Consider the following 20,438-nt stretch of genomic DNA (forward strand, 5'->3'; position numbering starts at 1 on the left):
GGTACCAAGGAATTGAACCCGGGTCTTCATGCATGCTAGGCAAGCACTTTAACCACTAGGCCAAACTCCTGGCCCCTATGTGAACCATTTGGATATATTCAGTTTCATTAATATCTGAATGATGCTCAGAAAACTAAATCTTTGGAATTTTTGTTTCAATTTTTAAATTGTACATTCATTACTGTTCTGTTTAAATTTGTTTTTGGAGTTTCTTTGAATATTTTTACTGGAACTATAGAACACTGTATTATAAAATATTATTTATTGACTGTATAATACATTAAATAATCTATTTTTACTTCTCTCTGAGAAATACTTGTCTTTTTGATACATCTTCATTAAGTGCTTTTGACAGAAGATATTTTGGTGTTTTTATAGAGCTGATTGTTTCCTGGTATAGTATTATTGGATACTTTGCAGGGTCTTTGTTTCCCAGTGAATGGGAAACTGGAAAATTTATTGAGAAACATAACAAGAATGAACCATCCATTTTACCCATGACTGACTTCAACTCCAGGAAAGCGTAGCTACTCAGTCTCGCCACCAGATGGTATCTTTCCATAAACAGAAGTTTGTCTCTTCCTGCACTGAGCGCCACAGGACTAGCAGTAGCCTTGTGGAGGTAGGTGACAAAGGAAGGCCCCACTAGAGGCATAGACACTCCTTGTTTAAATAAGGACAGCAGAAGTGATTGCAGTGGCAAGGGGGAAATAAATACACACTATTTGAGGTGGGGGAAGTCACTACCAGGTACCTGGGAAAAAATTGAAAATACCACAAAGAGACTATCCATAGTTCGCAATATTTCAAGACCAATCTACATGTATTCTTTTTGCATTGTGAAAACAAAACCAAATTAAATGTTGTATATTTTAATGATGTGACGGTGAACTCCTAGTTCTGAATGACTGCTTATAAGGGAGTAAAACTGTTTCGGTGCTACACTTGAAGAGAACACTGACATGCTAATCATTCTAGTAATCTTTTTTTAAAAATGTTGAAAAGGCAAAGGTTACAAATTATGCCATATTAAAAAAAACTATAAATGTGTTACTGATTGCTAACTTGAGTGTTAATTGATGCATTTTAATAACTATTAATGACCTCTTTTTACAATAAAAGTTCTGTAAAAAAAAAAAAAAGTTCTATTTGCCCTTTGTTTTTTAATGGTTACAGGGTTTCTTTGTGATCACACACACACACACATACACACACAGTGAATTTAAATGTGGCTTGTGAATACGACCATCTTTATTTATGTATCTCTACAATCAAAGTTTACAAAAGAGTTGTTCAATCCTAGGTGGAGAGTTCTCTGTATGTTTCCATGTCCCAGGGGATTGTGCACTGTAACTGTGGCAAGAGCTTGGTGATGAAAGGGTGAAGGCACCACAGAGCAAGCTGATGGGATGGGCGGAGCTCCAGAGCCCAGGCCTGGTCTGGCCAGTCTGGCTTGACTCAGCCACAGACCAACCAACTTGCCAACCCTGAAGGATCTAAGGTATGCTTCAGATGCAGTGGTAGCATTGTGTCTTTTCACAGCTTATCATCATCATCTTATTTTTTCCTGTCTTTTTCCAATTTGTCTTAATGAAAGAATGAATTCTTATTTCCTGCATTTAAAAAAAATCTGTGGGGCCAGGAGTTTGGTCTAGTGGTAGAGTGCTTGCCTAGCATGCATGAAGACCCGGGTTCGATTCCGCGGTACCACATACATAGCAAAAAGCCGGAAGTGGTGCTGAGGCTCAAGTGGTAGAGCTCTAGCCTTGAGAAAGTCCAAGGACAGTGCTCAAACCCTGAGCCCAAGCCCAGGACTGGCAAAAAAAAAAAAAACTGCCTTCTTCTGTGTTACTCTCTGATATATACATACCCACCAATGTTTTCACTTTAGATTTAGTCTTATCTACTTGTGTTGAGCTCCAACTTTCATTTGTCAATCTCTTCACCTTAAAAGGAAACAGGGTAACAAAAATCTTTAACATATCTCCCTTTAAGAAAAGGTGTTTTTTAACTATAGTTTTTCCTAAATATTGCAAAATAATGGCTGTATTTTTTGGAAGTGTTGCTAATATTACAGTCAAGGTTGGTGTGCAGCTTTATAGATAATGATTACAGCTCTGAGTGTCTAAACAAGTACCTTCCAGCTGGGCAAGTTAATTCCATTTCTAGTCTTACACACAGGACACAGCAGAAATCACTCCTCCCTGCTGTGAGGCACCTTGAAGTTTATGACCATGTGTACCTGAATTTAGGTGTCCTTCAAATGATGCGAGAACTGACCTGTGAAACAAAAATGTAAGAGGTGTGCTGTGAATTTAATTCACTCTGCATGCATGCATACAGGTAGCCCAATGAGAGTATTACCTCTCTAAAATACAAAATGTGCTAGGTGCCAGTGGCTCATGCCTGTAATCCTAGCTACTCAGGAGGCTGAGATTTGAGGATCGCAGTTCAAAGCCAACCCTGGGCAAAAAAGTTCCCATGAGATTCTTATCACCAATTCACCACTCAAAAAACAGCAGTAGAGTTGTAATTCAATATGGTAGAATGCTAACCTTGAGCACAAAAAAGGCTTAGGAAACAGCACCAAGTCCCTGAGTTCAAACCCCACAATTAACAATATATATATATATATATGCATATATGTAATGTGTGTGAGAAAGAGAGGTTCTACTATCTTTTCAAAACAGGTACAAGGCAAAACACTATCAATGAGGTATAGTATTGACACAATTTCAAACAGTGTTATTGATATCCATTCATTCTGTAAGTTTAACCGAAAGATGGCTGGAAGCATAGACAAGATAGAATACCAGAGCAGGAAAGGAGGTGATGGGCCATTGGATTTTAGATAGTCTGAAAGTACGCATAGGGTTTAGACTGAGTAGAGAAAAGGCATTGAACTTGGCACTGAGAATGAGCAATGTGTATTGACTGAAACATACACTGTTTTTGCCCTACTCACATCTTGGCAATTGCTCTACATAAATTTACCAAACTTACTTTATAAGACTAGACAGATAATGGGAAGCTTCAAATGTCAACCCAAAGGATTTGGACTCTAGATAATTAAGGAAGCTCTTTGAAGATATTGAATGAAGGAATTATGTAAGGAAAGTAGAAAACAAAAACTTCAGAATCACCTGGCGTAGATTAACTGGCTCAAGAAGAGGCACTTAAGCCAGCCTCATATTTTAGACTGTAGTCATGAAGACTAGTATGTGTGTCATTAGAACAAAAAGGAAGGAGCCATTTGCTGTAGACGTATCTAGAATATGAAATCATGCTACTGATTGTATACACACTGGTTTTTAAAATAGAACTTAGAACAAATCACTTCAAGCTATTTTGTGTGTGCTTTTAACCTTTATAATTTGTGTATACTTGTAAGACTCTCATTGCTTCCCCATAATTTTTGGTGAAAAAAAATACGTTTTTAGGATCAGGAGTTTGGCCTAGTGATAAGAGTGCTTGCCTCGCATGCACAAAGACCTGGGTTTGATTCCACATACATAGAAAAAAGCCAGAAGTGGTACTGAGGATTAAGTGGTAGAGCTCTAGCCTTGAGAAAGTCTCAGGCCAGTGCTCAGGCCCTGAGCTCAAGCCCAGGACTGGCAAAAAAAAAAAAAAAAAAAATATATATATATATATATGTTTATCTCATTGCATCTTTATGGTTCTGAGACAAAACATCTTTTTCTTGACCCATTTCTGATCTCAAGATTGTTTGAAAGCCACAAAGATGACCTTTGTCTAGTTCATTGACTCATTTTTAGAAAATTCAAGTTGTCTCTTTTGTGAGTTGAACTTTCTACTCATACAGGAGGTTCCCAGTTTCAAGTAACTGGATGTCACTCCTATAATAAACCACATGACTGATTACAGTGTTCTAGATAAGCACAATAGACTTTACCCTGTGCTAATGACCAGCAAAGAAAAGTCTAGTCTGAATAGATTTAACTCACTCCAAAGCAGACTGCTGAGGGAATGATACTGGAAAAGCAGATGTACAGGTAAGGACTTAAGAAATGTATGTTTTCTGAAAAGTCAAGGGCATCCTTTTCTTTAAAATGTCACAGGAGTGTAATTTTTATACTTTGGCTTTCAGTTGGCTAGCTATATTAAAATACCCCAACTTCTAAGAACTCATTCACTTAAAATGATAGTCAAGATAATTTTCTTTATTCTTAGAAGTTAAAGGTCGTGTTCATTTGCTGTCAATGTTTGCACAAGTTATTTTGAGTAAGTCATCTTACTATTTTTTCAGGCACGATGAAGAACCTGAGCATTGTTACCATAGTTACAGGTCTTGTCTTTACTGGAATAATGGCAGAGCCATCAAGAGAACACAGCATTTTCTTCAATTCTGAGGACCAACCGAATGAGTATCTTCTGACAAATTGTTCTTTTACTGGAGAGCCTTTTCCACCTCCTGATGGGTCTCAGATAGTAGCCGTGGTGGGTGTGAGCTTCCATTTCCTTAGAGTTCTCTTCTACTCTCCCACAAGACAAGAACGGGAAATAAAGCATTTGGACCCCAGTAATGATATCATATGGAAAATAACTTCATGCCCTCTTGAACACTTACGTGCTTTGGAAATATTAAACCTCAGTGACAGTGTAATCCACTCTGTCTTATTGGATTTGCCCAGCCCTCGCTCCTCACAGCTGAGACTACATAGAAGCAGCTTCCAACATGGGCTTCCCCTTCTGAAGGTGCTCATTCTTCAAAGAAATAAACTCAGAGACATACCCAGGGGTGAGTGGTTTTAAAAGCTGAATGAGTCAGAGAAACAGTTTATGGGAAACTACTGTTTAATGTCAATGAGAAATCTTATTTTCAGTTTTAAGGGAGCAGCTGAACGTCAGGAGATAAGAGCAGAGAGAATACAATGAAAGGTGTTTCTCTGTGGAAGCTATGATATGTGGAATTTATACTACATACAATCTAATCTCCATTTAGTATGACTCACATCAATGTTAAATAAATTTATCAAGATATACTAGGAAGTATCTAGGTACTAAAAAATGTATATCAATATAGAAAAGCACTGAAAATTCACTTGGATATTTTCAATATGCAACAATTCAATTCTATGTTGGCATATTTATGATTTTTTTCTTCTTGGAATATACTTTCTCTTCTTATTTTTTTGTATTCCAAATGTAGACTACAGATGTTAGTATTATGAGTTAGTATATAAACTTTTCTATTATCAAGTCAAAACCAGAATTCCTTATCCTATCTTCTAACAGAATACTCTATATAGCTTCCTATTGTAATAAATACTTACTTGAGCTCAACAATGTGCATCGTTAGAGTTCCTTCACCAATATGCCAGATTGTGCTTAGAAAATGTATCAGGTTTATGAAGCAAGACTTCCTTTGCTCTTTTTACATTCTAGAGTATTAGACACTTGTTTTTAGCCTTCACTTTTTGCTGAGCACCTGCTTTATATAAGACAATTTCACTTTTTTGAAAAAACAAAGATTGTATCTTCTCTGTCCATCACAAATCACCATTTTCCCTCATTTTTCAGTCTTGACCATTCATGTCTTTATGTTTGTCTCTTCCTACCTTCTATCCATGCATTAAGCATCACTTTGGCTATAAGAGCCTAGTAGATGGATAAGTCCTTGAGTCACTGTGTCAGAGAGCTGTGTGGAGGGTGAAACATCTCTCTCTCTCTGACTTTTCCATAAAAACCATAAGTATTGTCACATAGAGTATAAGCTAGTCTGGATCTTATTTTATAATTCTTATTTTATTGTTCATATTTCAAAAGTAATTTGTTATTTAGGAATTGAAAGAAAATGAGGAAAAATTGAAGTCATTCAGATAGTATATCTTCTTCAAGGTTTTGGGATTTTTTGGTGTTTTTTGTAAGTCATGGGTCTTGAACTCAGGGACTGGGCTCTGTCCCTGAGTTTTTTTTTTGCTCAGGGCTAGAAACCTACCACTTTGAGCCACAACACCACTTCCAATTTTCTGGTGGTAAATTAGAGATAAGAGTCTCACAGACTTTCCTGCCCCAGACTGGCTTTGAACCACAATTCTCAGATCTCAATCTCCTGTGTAGTTAGACATATAGCACAAGCTACCAGCACTCAACTCATTTATTTTTATAGCTATATACTGTTTCTTCCAAAATTGGATATTACTGTCTATTGTATTCCATAATTTTTATTTTTATATCATGTTAGGCAGATAGGTAGGTTGGTAGGTATTCAAATAGATGGATAGATAGAAAGCTAGATGAAAGGTAGATAACTAAAAAATGTTACAAATAGTATTTAAATAGTTGTCTTAATTGGTTTAATTAAAAGGTGAGGATATTTCTTTTTTCCTTGATGAACATCATTATACCTGTACATATTCATATATACCTGTACATATTCGTAATATGATAGTATTAATGCCACTTCTAAATTCAAAAATAGAACCTTTTATTATCCGTGACAACATAATTGCATTGAATCCGTAGATTGTGTTTGGTAGTATAGCCATTTTCACAATATTAATTCTGCAGATCTATGAACATAAAAATTATTTCCATTTCCAGTGTTTCCTTTTAATGTTTTTCTTTAAGGTGTTACAGTTTCATTATAGAGGTCTTTCACCTCCTTGGTTGAGTTTATTCTTTGGTATTTAATTTTCCTTCAGGCTATTGTGGGTGGAATTGTTTTCCTGATTTCTTTCTCAGCTTAATCACTCTTAGTATATAGAACTCTACTGATTATTGTATACAGCTACCTTGCTAAAAGTGCTTCTGAGATCTCAGAGGTTTTTGGTAGACTCGTTAGGGTCTTTTTAGTATGGTATCGCATCTGAAAATGGGAATAATTTTGCTCCTTTCTTTCCTATTTACATTCCTTTTGTTTCTTTCTCTTGCCTTATAATGGCTAAGAATTCAAGGGAAGTTAAAATAAGAGGGAGTGAAAACTCTTATCTCATCCTGACATCAGAGAAAATAGTTTCCTCTTTCCACCAGTTCAGTGTTGGCACAAATTTAACATATGTAAGCTTTTATGTTCAGATATAGTCCTGCAATTCCCACTTTCTTTAGAGCTTTTGTTGTGAAAGGATTTGTGATTTTCTCAAAGCTTCTTCTGAATCTATTGAAATGATCATATAATTTTGTCCTCAATTTTGTTGATGTGCTGTATTATATTTATTCATTTGTATTTTGGTGAGCCACCTTGCATGTCAGGAGTGAAACAATTTGTTCATGGTATGGAATATTTTTAATGTGTTAATTGAACTTGGTTTGTAAATATTTTATTGAGAATTTTGGCATTTATCAGTGAAATTGACCTAAATTTTCTTTTTTTGTTGTATTCTCTTTGGTTTTAGTGTGTTCCTTAGTAAATTGTGATAATCCTCAGGATTTTGTGAAGATAAAGATGGTAATGATTATGCAATGTTTTGAGCACAAAGCCTATACTATGAAATAGGGATTTAACATAGTTTCTTCCTTTCACTTGTCTTCAGAGTTAGATATGAGTTTTCCCTACTGACCAACAAGGGTACTTAATTCAATGAAGCAATGAGATATTTTAAGAAATAGCCAAGACGGGTGGGGGGGTGGGGGGAGGGTAATGGGTACCAAGACATGTGAAAGGGTATCAATGTATGTGAATTAACGCACCTTCTATCTGGCAAATATCATGTAACCCTTTTATTAATTACAATAAAAATATTAAAAAAAAGAAATAGGAATTCACATTGCCAAGTAGGCCAGAAAAGCATCATGAAACTGTTAGGAAATCTATAGAATTTTTCAGACTGATGTCTTCTGTTGCATCTTTTCTCATAGACTTATATATTGATATATTAAAACATGCAGGGATATTCTCCTCTATGCCAAAGAACATTTTACCCAGAGGTTATATTCAGATGGTTAACAACTAGCCTTAATCCTGCGCTGCCAGGGGTGCATCCTGACTGTGGTGCTGGGGCAGAGTCAGCTGCACTGGGAAAAGTCAGGTCAGTGGATAACACACAGAGACTCAGCTTTTGGAATGGCTGTTGAGGAACAACGGAACAAGTATTTCTTTTTGTTTTCATATATTTTTATTGTAATTAATAGAAGGGTTACATTATATTCACCAGATAAAAGGTGCATTACTTCACAAACATTGATACCCTTTCTCATGTTTTGGCCCATTTCCCTCCTCCCACCCCTGCCCTCTTGTTTTCCCCCCTTCCCTATCCAATTTCAAATAACCAAATACGCATCTATACAATATATCAGATAACAAGGTAAAATACTGTAAGAATATGAGATAACCAAGGACAGCAAAAGAGATGAGAGATAGTACATTTCAGACAACAATCACTCCTTACATGGCTTTTGTTCTATATCCTGGAGGCTGCATGAGTATAACTCGCTTACGCTAACATAAGAATTTGGTTTTCTTCCACTGTTTTTTAGACATATTTTATTCTTGGCCTATCTGCTGTTTTCTTGCTTTTTATACAAATATGAATACAAAGAAATCACAGTCTTCTATACATTTACACACCTATTTAAAGCAGGCAGTCCTCATTCAGCTCTAGTTAAATTCTGTCTTAGGCCAGTTAGAACTTCCAATTTTTCGAGAGAAGCCAGAAATGCAAAATTTTGTATTGAATCTTTAACTTGCCTCAGCGATTGTTAAATCATTATGTAGGCCAAATATTATTGCCTCTGGCCTATTGAGTATATATTGAATAAAAGGCATTTCAAAAGTTCAAAAATGGGAATTCTGCCCTGGAGGGACTTGATCATTTGATGAATAGGCAGTCAGGCAATTAATAGGGAATTTTATAGTTGGATGAACTATTTTGTGTAAATAGTCACTTTTTCTTTTTCCAACAGGCTAAGGTTTAAGGTGAAGATTTTGTACTCAGCTTGTCCTTAACGCCAAGTACCTTGCTCATAATATTTTTGATTGATTTATTGCCCAAAGGTCTCTTGCTTAATCTGTTTAAATGAACATGTAACAACTTATGTGTTGCAGTCATTTCAGTTATCATCTCTACATAATCAGTTTTGCAGTTGGGACTCTACATAATCAGTATTGCAACCGGTATGGTGCAGACAGTAGGAAAGGAATAAATCGTTATGGAATTGAACCAACTTGATCTGTCATGCAGTAGTGAGTTAAAGACACAGCCCACATGCATGAACAGGACAGACAAAAATGTAAAACTGAAGTCACTTCTTTGGGAGACCCATCTGGGAAGGCAAAATTGGGAGTCTGCTGTGACTGGCACCTTATTCTCAACCTTCATTCTCAGTGCCAAGTAGGCCTTCTGGGTACTCCTTGGAACTAAGTTAAACACAAAGGCAGAGATGAAAATGCAATTTGATTTTTGTGCTAAAAAAACAAAATCTAGTTCTAATGCACTAACTGCAAATAATTCAAGAATATTGAGAAAATAGCCATAAGTCCAACAATAAGTAGCCAAAAGGATGTTTCTACAAAAACTTTAAAAGTAGAAAAAATGATCCATGGACTATAGCACCAAAACAACTTTTTCCCTGTTCTCATATCAATCATTTACCCTAATCAATAAATACATATTCTCCTTTAATCACGGAGGTAGATAGGGTGATGCCTTGTCTGTAATCCAGTGGAGGTAAGAGGATCACAGTTCAAGACCAACCCTAAGGCAAACAAACATAAGATACTATCTGAAAAAAAAAGAAAAAGAAAAAGGAGTGGGAGGGTATGACTCCAATGCTTGCCTAGTAAATGTAAGGCACTGAGTTCAAGCCTCAGTCCTGCCTAGAGATGTTTGGATTTTTAAAACTGATTCTTTTATTTTTAAAGTAGCATGCACCCATTGGAAGAAAGAATACAAAAGTGTATAACATAAAAAGCAGTTCCTCTTGTACCCTCTTCCCCTCTCCCAACAACCCTAGTTCTCAGTGCAATGACTGCTAATACCGACTCACTCAAAATACATACTTAGGTTTTGTGTATGGTTCCTTTGCCTCCAAACATTTGAGCTATGTACTGTTCTGCACCTTAACTTTTTTTCTGTTGAATCAGTTCACATGTTGACCCCACTCTATTATCTTTAAAGACTACTTTCTGTTTTATAGTATCACTGTATCACATTTATGGTTTTTCAGTAGTGGATCATTAAAATTGTCTACAGTTTTCTACCATCATGAACAATACTGCAATAAATACTACTGGTTTGGGTTTTCATTTACTTCTTAATTTTAACAGGTCTATGGAAACTGAAATCCTTGAGGAGTTTAGATCTATCTTTCAATGGAATATTGAAAATTGGGTTTTCTGATTTTCATAACTGCCTGCAACTGGAGCACATCTATTTAAAGAGCAACAAGATATTCAAAATCCACCCAGAAGCCTTCAAGGACCTCAAAAAATTACAGGTTCTGAAATATTTCTATACTGTCTTAAATATGCAGCTATATGGATAATTTCCTAAGACTATTTCTGTTGAATAAGTTCTTGGCCAGTTGTGCTAGCTATTGTAAGTCTATTTCAAGATCCTTTAAAAGAGTTGAAGTTGATTTTTTGCCTCAAAAGTCAAAAGCTTCAGGAATCAACATGAACTTAAACATCATACTCAGCAGCAAGAGTTGGCACGTTATTCCTCTAAATCAAATGGAATCACACTCCAAATGTCCACTTACAGGTGGCAAGAAATTAAATATGTGATTTTTGAATCTATCTCTATAAGCTACAAGATCAGTCACTAGTTCCTGGGGACTTAGGTAAACTATGACATTTGTGAAGGTGGTTATGAATCTCTGGCCTACACAGAGATTTCAACAGCTCAAGACCATGTAGCTAGACCCTAACCTTACGACTCCCTTGACAAAATTAGACATGAGAAAATAACCATGAAGTAGTAACTGTGTACATCTGGCTGGTACTTACCAATGCCATAACTCTCCTGATCCTCAAGAGAGATTTGGGGGATCTGGGCCACATTCTGGAGCTCTACACATTGTCATTAATCTCCCGGAAGTCCTAGCAGCTGATTGTAAGGAACCCAAAGTCCTGATTCAAGCCCTTTTCACCATGCCATCCTTGAGAGGGTAGTATGAAATGCCCTCACTAATCATGTAGACCAGCCAGAGAGCCCCCCAGAAATGATCTTGTAGAACCTTCTCTTATAACCTTCATCATCCACCCCTGTTCCCTATATGGATCTTTATTTTTCTCTAGCAATATAACGTATCACATATGCAGTTTTAAGTGGTTTAGTAATGAAATGTAAAAACAAAAAAAGCAAGTAAATTACACCTTAGTAAATATATTATTTAGCCCAATATGTTAGCTATTTATTTATTTCTATTGTAAAGGTGATTTATTTTTATTATAAAAGTGACTTACAGAAGGGTTTTTATAAATCAAGCTATGAGTACATTTCTGTTTTGGACAATGTGACCCTTTCCCTCAACTCTCCCAAAGACAGGTAAATGAGCAAACACCACAAAAAGCACAGAAAAACAGCAAAGAAAATCCCTCTTGTTTCTATTTCCTGGAGTTCATTTTGATAAATCTTACTTTATATGATCAGAGGCATCGCGCCTTTGTGTTCCTTCCCTAAGAATATCCTCCTTTGATCTCATTGTGTGTGAATGCCTAGAATCCTGTGAAGTTTATCATACTCTGTTATATTTTAGATCTAGATTCTGCATTTGGGAGAAAACATGTGCTATTTGTCTCTCTCACATAACATGATTTGTTCTATGTGCATCCATTGCCCTACAAATGCTGAGTGAAATTGCATTTTGTGTGTGGGTACCACACATTTTGGATCTACTTTTATATTGTAGGGCATCCAGGCTGTTTCCAATATGCTACTTTTTATACATGAAACTACATCAATTGTAGTGAGATTTTTTTTGCTAGTACTGGGCCTTGAAGTCAGGGCCTGGGCACAGTCCTTAGGCTTTCTCTCTACCACTTGAGCCACAGCACCATTTCTGGCATTTTTCTATGTATGTGGTACCAAGGAATCGAACCTGGGTCCTGGTACATGCTGGGCAAGCACTCTACCACCAGGCTAAACTCCTGGCCCAAGAGTGAGATTTTTTTAATGTCCCCTTTTCACAAATCTTCAAACCTTTTCATGTATTTACATCCCAGTGTGAAACACCCACGTTGAATGGCCTGATAGCCACATGTGGCTAACAGCTGTCTTGTTAGGCAGCATGCATACAGCCAGCTGCTGTTGAAGTGTCCCTGTGAGACAGAGCTCTGGCTCGCCCTTCTAACCAATAGAGCTCAGGAGCCTGCTCCACAGAAGCAGTATTAGGGAAGCCTGCTGCTAAGATGCCACCTACACAGTGCTGCTTGCCAGCAGCAGTATCTCCATCAGCTTATCAGATTTCTGTGCCTGTTTTCATATCTACAAAACAGAAACAACTTAATTCCTGTCTTATAGACTTTTTTCATGAGGATTACATGTCTCGATGCACAAAAATTCGTTAAAACACTGTACTTAGGGTACAGAAAACATTATACTGCTTTCATTATTGTGTGTGTATGTATGTGTGTGTGGTATATGTGTGTGCATGCACAGTGTGCCAGTCATGGAGCTTGAACTCAGGGTCTTTCCCTGATCTTCCTTTTGCTCAAGGCTAACACTTTATTACTTGAACCAATTTATTGGAGACAAAAGTTTCACCAACTTTCTTACCCACGCTGGCTTCTAATTCTGATCCTCAGATCTCAGCCTCCTGAGTAGCTAGGATTACAGATGCGAGCCACAGATCACTGACAGAATCAAAGCTCAGCAAAATAAATTACCAGGAAGCAGATACTAGAAAGAGGTGGGTGGGGTCCAGGGGAAAGGGATAGACGAGAGAAGAAAGGGGCAATGCAGTCACAAATACAAGATTAAGAAGAATAAGGGAAGGAGTGAGTAGGGGAAGAATGGGTAAAAATGTTGAAATGCGTGACATAGATCAAGATATACTATACTCATAAACTGCTTTCTTAAATGGCAACTCCTTTTTCCAACTACATGAAGGTACAGTTTTTAAAAAGGAGAAATAAAATGGAAGGAAGCCACAAACAAAAAAAAATAATTTTTAAAGTGGCCACAATGTCTTCTCTTTTAATATACAACTCAGATTATCATGCCACTGCTTGAGTCAAACCCTATAAGATTTCAGTGAAGGTCTGACCCCTGCCTGCCTCTCCAGCCTCATTCTAAGGCACCTAACCTGGCTCACTCTGTCCTGTTTTCACTTCAGGCCAGCTCTAGCTGCTGATCCTTTCATTGTAAGAGCTAACTTGGCATTAATCCTTCCAAAACTTAATGGATGCCACTTTCTCAAGGAGAGTCTCCTGGGCCTCCTTTCAGCACACTTAACCTCATAACCCTTACACAAGAACAAATCATAGCCTTGGTTGTGGCTGCTTGGCAATACCTATGCTCCCTAACCCAGCCCTAGACAATAGTCATGTTCTCTGTACGTAAGTATTGTGTCTGTTTTGTTTTGCAGTGTTTAACTAAGACATTTAAATTTACTTAACTGAATAAACAAAGGCATAAATGAAGCTAATGAATAGTTAATTCATTAATTATTGCTGCATCGTAAATTTACACAGCTTAAAATCCTGTCTGCCTATTGACTGTCAGTTCCTGGGGCCTTCATTGCATGGCCTCTCCAGAGGCTGCATCGGTGTTGGCCAAGGCTACGGTTGTACCTGAAATCCATCTGGAAGAAGGTTCCCTCCCAAGCTCACCTGCTGCTGGCAACTTAGTTCCTTATTAAGCTCTTAGCTCCTCACCAATTGTTGGCCTCAGCCTTCCCTCAGTTTCTTCCTTGCCACCTTCCAGTAGGACTGTTTAGGACCTGGCAGTTGGCTTACTTCAGAAGTAGAGGACCAGGAAGCCTACTGACAAAATGGCTAATTTCTATAAAGTAATCAAGGGAGTGATGTACCTTTGCTGCAATGTGTTCTATTGTCCAGAAATAAGTTACAGGTCCTGCCCACACTTAAGTGAGGGGAATAATGCGCAAGAGTCTGGATACAGCAGGTAGGCCATTGGGGACCTGTCTGCTGTTATAGAAGTTAATAGAGCAGATGAGAAGGCCTATTTCCCTTCACCAGGAATCTACTGTCAAAGTGCTGGGGAATCTTGTCCACTGCATTGTACACTGATTCTATATATGTATCTATATTATATTTACATTATATATATTATATATATTACATATACTAATATATATATATAATTTGCCCAATGTCTGTTGTACTTTCTGTGCATATTTATTGTTCCTTGTGAGTATTCTGCAGCTCATAGGTAATAGAAGATGCATGCAAACTAAGAATCTACTCTGAGAATGTTACTTTTTTAATTGTAAAGGTGATGTAGAGAGGGGTTAGAGTTACATAAATCATTTTTTGAATAGTGTCATGTCTGCCCTTCTTTTCTCCCAGTTTTTTCCCTCCAGATCTACTCTCTCTACAGTTGCATAGTTCAACATCTGAGAATGTTTTAAATGTAGCAGTAATTCCCAGTTTCCTGGAACTACCGATCTCCTTTTCTTTTTTTTAATTAATTAATTTATTTTTTATTGTATTTAATGAAAGGGTAACATGATATTTGCCAGATAGAAGGTGCATTAATTCACATACATTGATACCCTTCCACATGTCTTGGTCCCATTACCCTCCTCCCCACCCCCCTCTTGGTTTTCCCCCCCTTCCCCGTGCAATTTCAAGTAACCAAATACAAATGTATCCAATATATCAGATAACAAAGTGAGATATTGTGTCAATATGAGATAACAAAGGAACAGCAAAAGAGATGAGATAACATAGCACATTAAGGACAGCAATCATTCATTATATGGCTTTTCTAAATGCCTTCTACATGACAATAACTCAAAAACTAGCTTTGAAACATGATAAACATTTTTTGTACTCATGTATCACAATGGGCACTGTTTTTCCTCTGAGGTATACATTTAATACTAAACTATTCATGAATCTGCCCATCTGGAGTATTTTCTGAGGCCAGATAGATTTTTTTCAAAGTGTGAATTCATCACCATGCTTAAAGGGAATGAAATGTTTCACTAACATTTCAAACTAGCATTCCTTAATCCTTTTTCATTCCTCTTTGATGCAGTGAATTGTAAAGCACTATTATATATTCTCCCAGCCTTTGGCAATATGTACTCCCCTTCAAATGCTGGTAGATGGGTATTTCTTCTGTCACATTTGACAATTCTGTTTTAATCTTTTCTCAGGAATTATTCTTCCTGTTGTTAGTTTTCATTTCCCACTCCAGTTTTGCTTTCTGTTTCATTTTACTATACAATTTTATCATGGCTACTACCAAATACTTGACATAAACAACCAAAGGGGGGGCGGGTTGTGTTTCAGAGGTCAGCCTGTGGTTACTTGGTCCCATGAGCTCAGCAGATCATGGCTGCAGAATCATATTATGAAGAATTTCATCACCTCACTGCAGACAAGAAGAAGAGGGAGAGGGAGAGTCAGACAGGAAGGGGTCAGGCGCAAGATGCAAGGTCCCCCCAAGGATTCCATACAAGGGAACCAGCTCTTCCTACTAGATCTCACCTTAGCTAAGGATCTGCCTTTTAACACTGGAGCCTCTAGGGGATGTTTTATATTTAAGCCATAACAATCCTAAACCTTGATAATACTGAGTCTACATTTTATTTAACAGTATAAATTACAGCTTGTAAGGAAAAAAAATCTTGATAGGAGATTTTACATGCATTTGATGCTTATGCAACAATGGTGGGTAACCTCACAGGGTTGTTTTTACAAGCAGAATAGAGATTTATAACCACTATTCAAATCATTTCTAACTTTGTTTTACTTCTGCATACTAATAATGTGTTTTCTGTAACTTACCCCTAAAATGTTCGTATTCACAGGCTCTCTTTCTTCTCTGCAGGTGGTAGATCTCAGCAGCAATGCTCTGACCACCATCCTCCCAGTGATGTTCATTGCTCTGGAGTTTCCCCGTCTGGAGGTTGACTTGTCTGATAACAAATGGCAGTGTGACGACAGCTTGACAGCCTTCCAAAGTATCATTTCTGAATCCTGGAGGAAAATATGGGATGTAATTTGCAACAAGTCTGTAGGTATGCCCATAGTACCTCTCTTCTCTGGAATGGTTCCAGTGATACATACAAAAAACAAAAAATTGAGTCTCGAAATGTGACAGTCCCTTTGAAAGCAAGAGTACTGAGCCTAGCAGCAGTCTGCCTTGATCTGTGTCACAGAGTAATCTCCAGTGCTGTCACTCACAGTGTCATCAGTTCATGGGGGATTTTCTCCTTGTGGTCAAAGAAACCTACAACAAATCACCTCAATTGTGTTTAGGAAAGAAAGGAAGGGAGGGGGGAAGGAGGGAAGGAGGGAGGGGAAGGGAAGGAAGGAGAGAGAATTTTGCCCAAATTATCAGAATTTCATTCCAAGCCAAGCTTCTAAGATTTGAAACATGTTTTAAATTCATGCTAACCTTCATTCTACATTCACTAAAGAAACACACATTTCAGCGTGTTTTCCTTTAACTTGCTTCTTTCCCCTCTTCTAAGTTATTACTGGGGTTGAACAATCTGGGAAGGTTTTGTTTCCCAATGTTAATGAACTTGGAAAAACAAAAGTCAGATAAATAGAGTCTTGCCCTCACTAAATTCTGTTCAGAGCCATCATCAAAATAGAATCATAGCCCTGTCAGCCAGCGTAGAAGAAATCCATGAAGAGCAGAGACGGTCTGAAGGTGGTCAGCATGCTTGTTTCCCTCTCTTATATGAGCCACATTGGCATTCAAGTGTGGAAGACAGAAGAGAAAAATGAATACTTTGCTCATCACCAGTGACTAGACAGTGAGGAAACAATAGTACAGACCTAGGAAAGGCAGAAGAGGGTTTTGGTTTTATTTTGTTTTGTTGTTGTTTCTTTGAGGGGTACTGATACAATGTTTTGGCAAATACAAAGTGGTCAGGTTGGGCCGGGAGTTTAGCCTCATGGCAGAGTGCTTGCCTAGCATGCACGAGGACTCGGGTTCAATTCCTCAGTACCACATACATAGAAAAAAGCCAGAAATGGTGATGTGGCTCAAGTGGTAGAGCTCTAGCTTTGAGAAAGCTCAAGGACAGTGCTCAGGCCCTGAGCTCAAGCCCAGGACTGGCAAAAAAAAAAAGTGGTCAGATTATGAAGAAGGAGAAGCAATATGGCTGCCTGCCCAGTCTAGCTTTTCTCCTCCCATGCCCAGCTGTCAGGCAGGAAGCCTAAGAAACACAACTACTGGGTTTGTGAGCAGCAAATCTATGGCTGACAGTCATGTGTACCTGTGCCCAGAGCCATACTGTTGGTGTTAGACAAGAAAGAGGGTGTGACGGGCCGGGAGTTTGGCCTAGTGGTTAAAGTGCTTGCCTAGCATGCATGAAAACCCGGGTTCGATTCCTCGATACCACATACATAGAAAAAAGCCGGAAGTGGTGCTGAGGCTCAAGTGGTAGAGCTCTAGCCTTGAGAAAGTCCAAGGACAGTGCTCAGGCCCTGAGCTCAAGCCCAGGACTGGCAAAAAAAAAAAAAAGAAAAAGAAAAAAAGAAAGAAAGAAAGAGGGTGTGAAAAGATGAACAAAGCTTGAATTAATAAAGCTTTAACAAACAAAGCTACTTGACACCAGGTTATCCACAGCTGAAAATATCTCTAGATTAGGACTGAGGACAACTTGAAGAAGCTTTGAAACTCTGGAATCTTAGGTCAGTGTTGTTCTCAGTGTGTGGTTTTTTTGATGTTACTTGCAGGCAATGAGGACTCATATTCAGAAACTCCCAAAAGCAGAACGTCCAGGGAGATACACCTTTCTCACCCAAATCAGAGTCCTATGCAAAGCCTGATAAGGAGCAAAGCAGAAAGGCCTGGGGAAAGAATGTATCCGCGCTTTTCCCCTCTGAGGAAGGAAACACCCATGGATTCCCATCTCAGGGAGATGCAGACACTATGGCCAAGAGGTAACAGAGACACCCGAAATGTGAGAGTCACTGGCAAAGAGAATGGTGACAACGCCCCAGACCTCACCCTGGCTGTCTGTCTGTCAGTGTTCATCACATTTATCGTAGCTTTCTGTTTGGGGGTTTTCACCAGGCCCTATATTGACAGACTATGGCAACAAAGACACACCAAAAGCACTAGTTCCAACAACACCTATTCAAATGAGGGATTCTGTGATGAAATTGAAGCTTCAAGCAACACACAGCACCCAAGGAGAGGTCTGAACCCCCATTCTGACCAACAGACCCTCTATATGAATCAGAACCCTTCCTGGGTGACACTGCCAACCCTACACACCACTATCATTCCTGATGGGATGCTGGGAAATGGCAAAAAGGAGGCTGGAAGATGGCAGAGCACAGAACAATGTGGGAACAATACCAAGGCAAGGAGTAGAAATGTCAACATGCTTCCAAATGGCCAGGCAGATCTTTCTACCCTCTGCAGGCATCCAAAGATTGACCATCACCAGCACATTTCCTCAGTCCAGGACCACATTTATAGAAATTATAGACTCAGTGAATCAGATTATGACACTGTGGCCCAGGAATATTCTCTCCCTGAGCATTCAGTGAGTATGTCTTCCATGGCTGGCACGTTTGAAACTATCTCTGGCACCATCCCTCACAATTTGAAAAAATTAGACCTGTCACACCTAAGCAAAGTGGCAGGTTCTCCTTCCAAAATACCAACAAACTCAAGCACACAAGGAGCTGGAGAGAGTAAAGGAGAGTGTCTTGAACAGCTGCCAATGGAGACCACTGGTCCACATGTGGAATGTTCTAAGGAAATACTGGTGAGCGATTTCGTCAGCTTGCCTTATACACAGCAGCCAAGGTCCCTTGGAGCCAACGCTGAGAAAGAGCCCCCAGCCTTCTGCAGTGCACACACACACAGTGATCCAGGAACTGGAGACCTGCCCACCCTTCTGCCAAGATGGCACAGTGGCCTGCAGGACATTCCTGCTCCTGAGGGGCCAGTGCAAAACAATGTCCCTTTGGGCCCTCAGTACAGCTTGGAATCCGACTATGATTCAGATGAAGGGTCTCTGTTTACCTTCAGCTCAGGGTCCTCAGAGGATACAAGGAGTGTGACTGAAAAAGACATACATGGTGAGGATAACAGGGCGGCTAGCCAGCCCCTGCAGATCGAGGACTCAGAGGAGCACGAGCACAATGTGACATTAGTAGAACATCTTGAAGACGATATCACCTTCCAAAAGATTCTGGAGAAATATGAAGGTGAGGAAGACCACTTTGGAAAACCTCCGATTTCTAGTGCAGACACTGATTGGTGTGAGATACATCTGCAAAGTGCCTCTAACACCAGCGTGTCTGAGGATGCATTGATCTGGTCCAGATCACTGGACAGTCCACCTCTAAGTAAGCAGACAGGTGTGTTGGCTTCTGAGTATGACAGGGTTCTTCAGCCGGGACCAGGGGAATGGCATTGTTCACTTAGTGACCTAAGCAATGAGAGTCCAGGTGTGTTGGATTCTGAGTATGACAGGGTTCTTCAACCGGGACCAGTGGAATGGCATTGCTCACTTAGAGACCTGCAGTTTTCCAATGGGGACGATTTACCACCAACACCACCACGTTCTGCTGAAGATCCTGAGAAGCTGCCTACAGAAAGGACTTAAGATATTGTGAATGCCAATGTTTCATTCAAGGAACAGACACGTCTCAGAAAGATACTTCTTCAAGGCCAGAGCAGGGGAAGACTTTAGGACCTCCACAGCCAGACTCCCAAGGGGATGACCTGGGTCCCAACCAGCTGAACACTGCTGTAAGTGATGAGCCATCCCTCTGTAAAGAAGATAGTTCTAAGAACTAAGCACTGTTATAAGAGCTTCCAAATAAACCCATTAGGACCACAGAACAATTCCATCCAGATAGGGCAGATTGAATATTCAGGGAGAGAATCTATTTTAAGTAGAAAGAAAAGGATTCTAACTTTCATGCTAAAACACAGACCCAAAGATCTGATGGGAGGTGAGTGTGTCGAGAGCAGCTCCACTGTGACAAAGAAAGGGACATTCAACTTGAGAACCAAAGACAAGTAACTTTTCGTAATAGTTGGAGCCCTTATGTGGGAATGCTGAACAGAAATGAATGCTGTACAAAGATCAGTTCAACTTTTTTGGAGATGAAGTATGAAACTACAAAATTAAGATCAATTCTAAGTATTTTTTTAATAATTTATGTTAGAAGAGAGTCAATTTTAGAGAACAAAATGTAGATTAAAAACCAGTCTTCAAGGGGCCAGGAGTTTGGCCTAGTGGTGGAGTGCTTGCCTAGCATGCATGAAGACCCGGGTTCGATTCCTCGGTACTACATACATAGAAGACTGGAAGTGGTGCTGTGGCTCAAGTGGTAGAGCACAAGCCTTGAGAAGAGCCTA

At 38.9% G+C, this 20,438-nt stretch overlaps 1 protein-coding gene across 1 annotated transcript; it reads left to right on the top strand.

The window, feature by feature from the left end:
- The first annotated feature begins 1,315 nt into the window (after positions 1-1,315).
- Lrrc66 (leucine rich repeat containing 66) lies at positions 1,316-19,825 on the top strand. The gene is made up of 5 exons (XM_090343613.1): positions 1,316-1,501; positions 4,268-4,759; positions 10,226-10,395; positions 15,924-16,113; positions 17,789-19,825. The coding sequence occupies exons 2-5, from the start codon at positions 4,273-4,275 to the stop codon at positions 19,675-19,677; spliced, it is 2,736 nt and encodes a 911-aa protein (XP_090199739.1). The 5' UTR covers positions 1,316-1,501; positions 4,268-4,272; the 3' UTR covers positions 19,678-19,825.
- Positions 19,826-20,438: the final 613 nt, after the last annotated feature.

The sequence above is a fragment of the Megascapheus bottae genome, chromosome 13 (genome assembly GCF_031878675.1).
Source record: "Megascapheus bottae isolate mThoBot1 chromosome 13, mThoBot2.hap1, whole genome shotgun sequence".
Taxonomy (NCBI): Eukaryota; Metazoa; Chordata; class Mammalia; order Rodentia; family Geomyidae; genus Megascapheus; species Megascapheus bottae.

What these genes read in the sequence shown, in the direction of transcription:
- Lrrc66 (XM_090343613.1), top strand. Translation starts at nt 4,273, where the DNA reads ATGAAGAACCTGAGCATTGTTACCATAGTTACAGGTCTTGTCTTTACT. An exon ending in ACTCAGAGACATACCCAGGG is followed by an intron (nt 4,760 to 10,225) that starts GTGAGTGGTTTT and finishes TAATTTTAACAG; the next exon opens with GTCTATGGAAACTGAAATCC. An exon ending in AGGACCTCAAAAAATTACAG is followed by an intron (nt 10,396 to 15,923) that starts GTTCTGAAATAT and finishes TCTTCTCTGCAG; the next exon opens with GTGGTAGATCTCAGCAGCAA.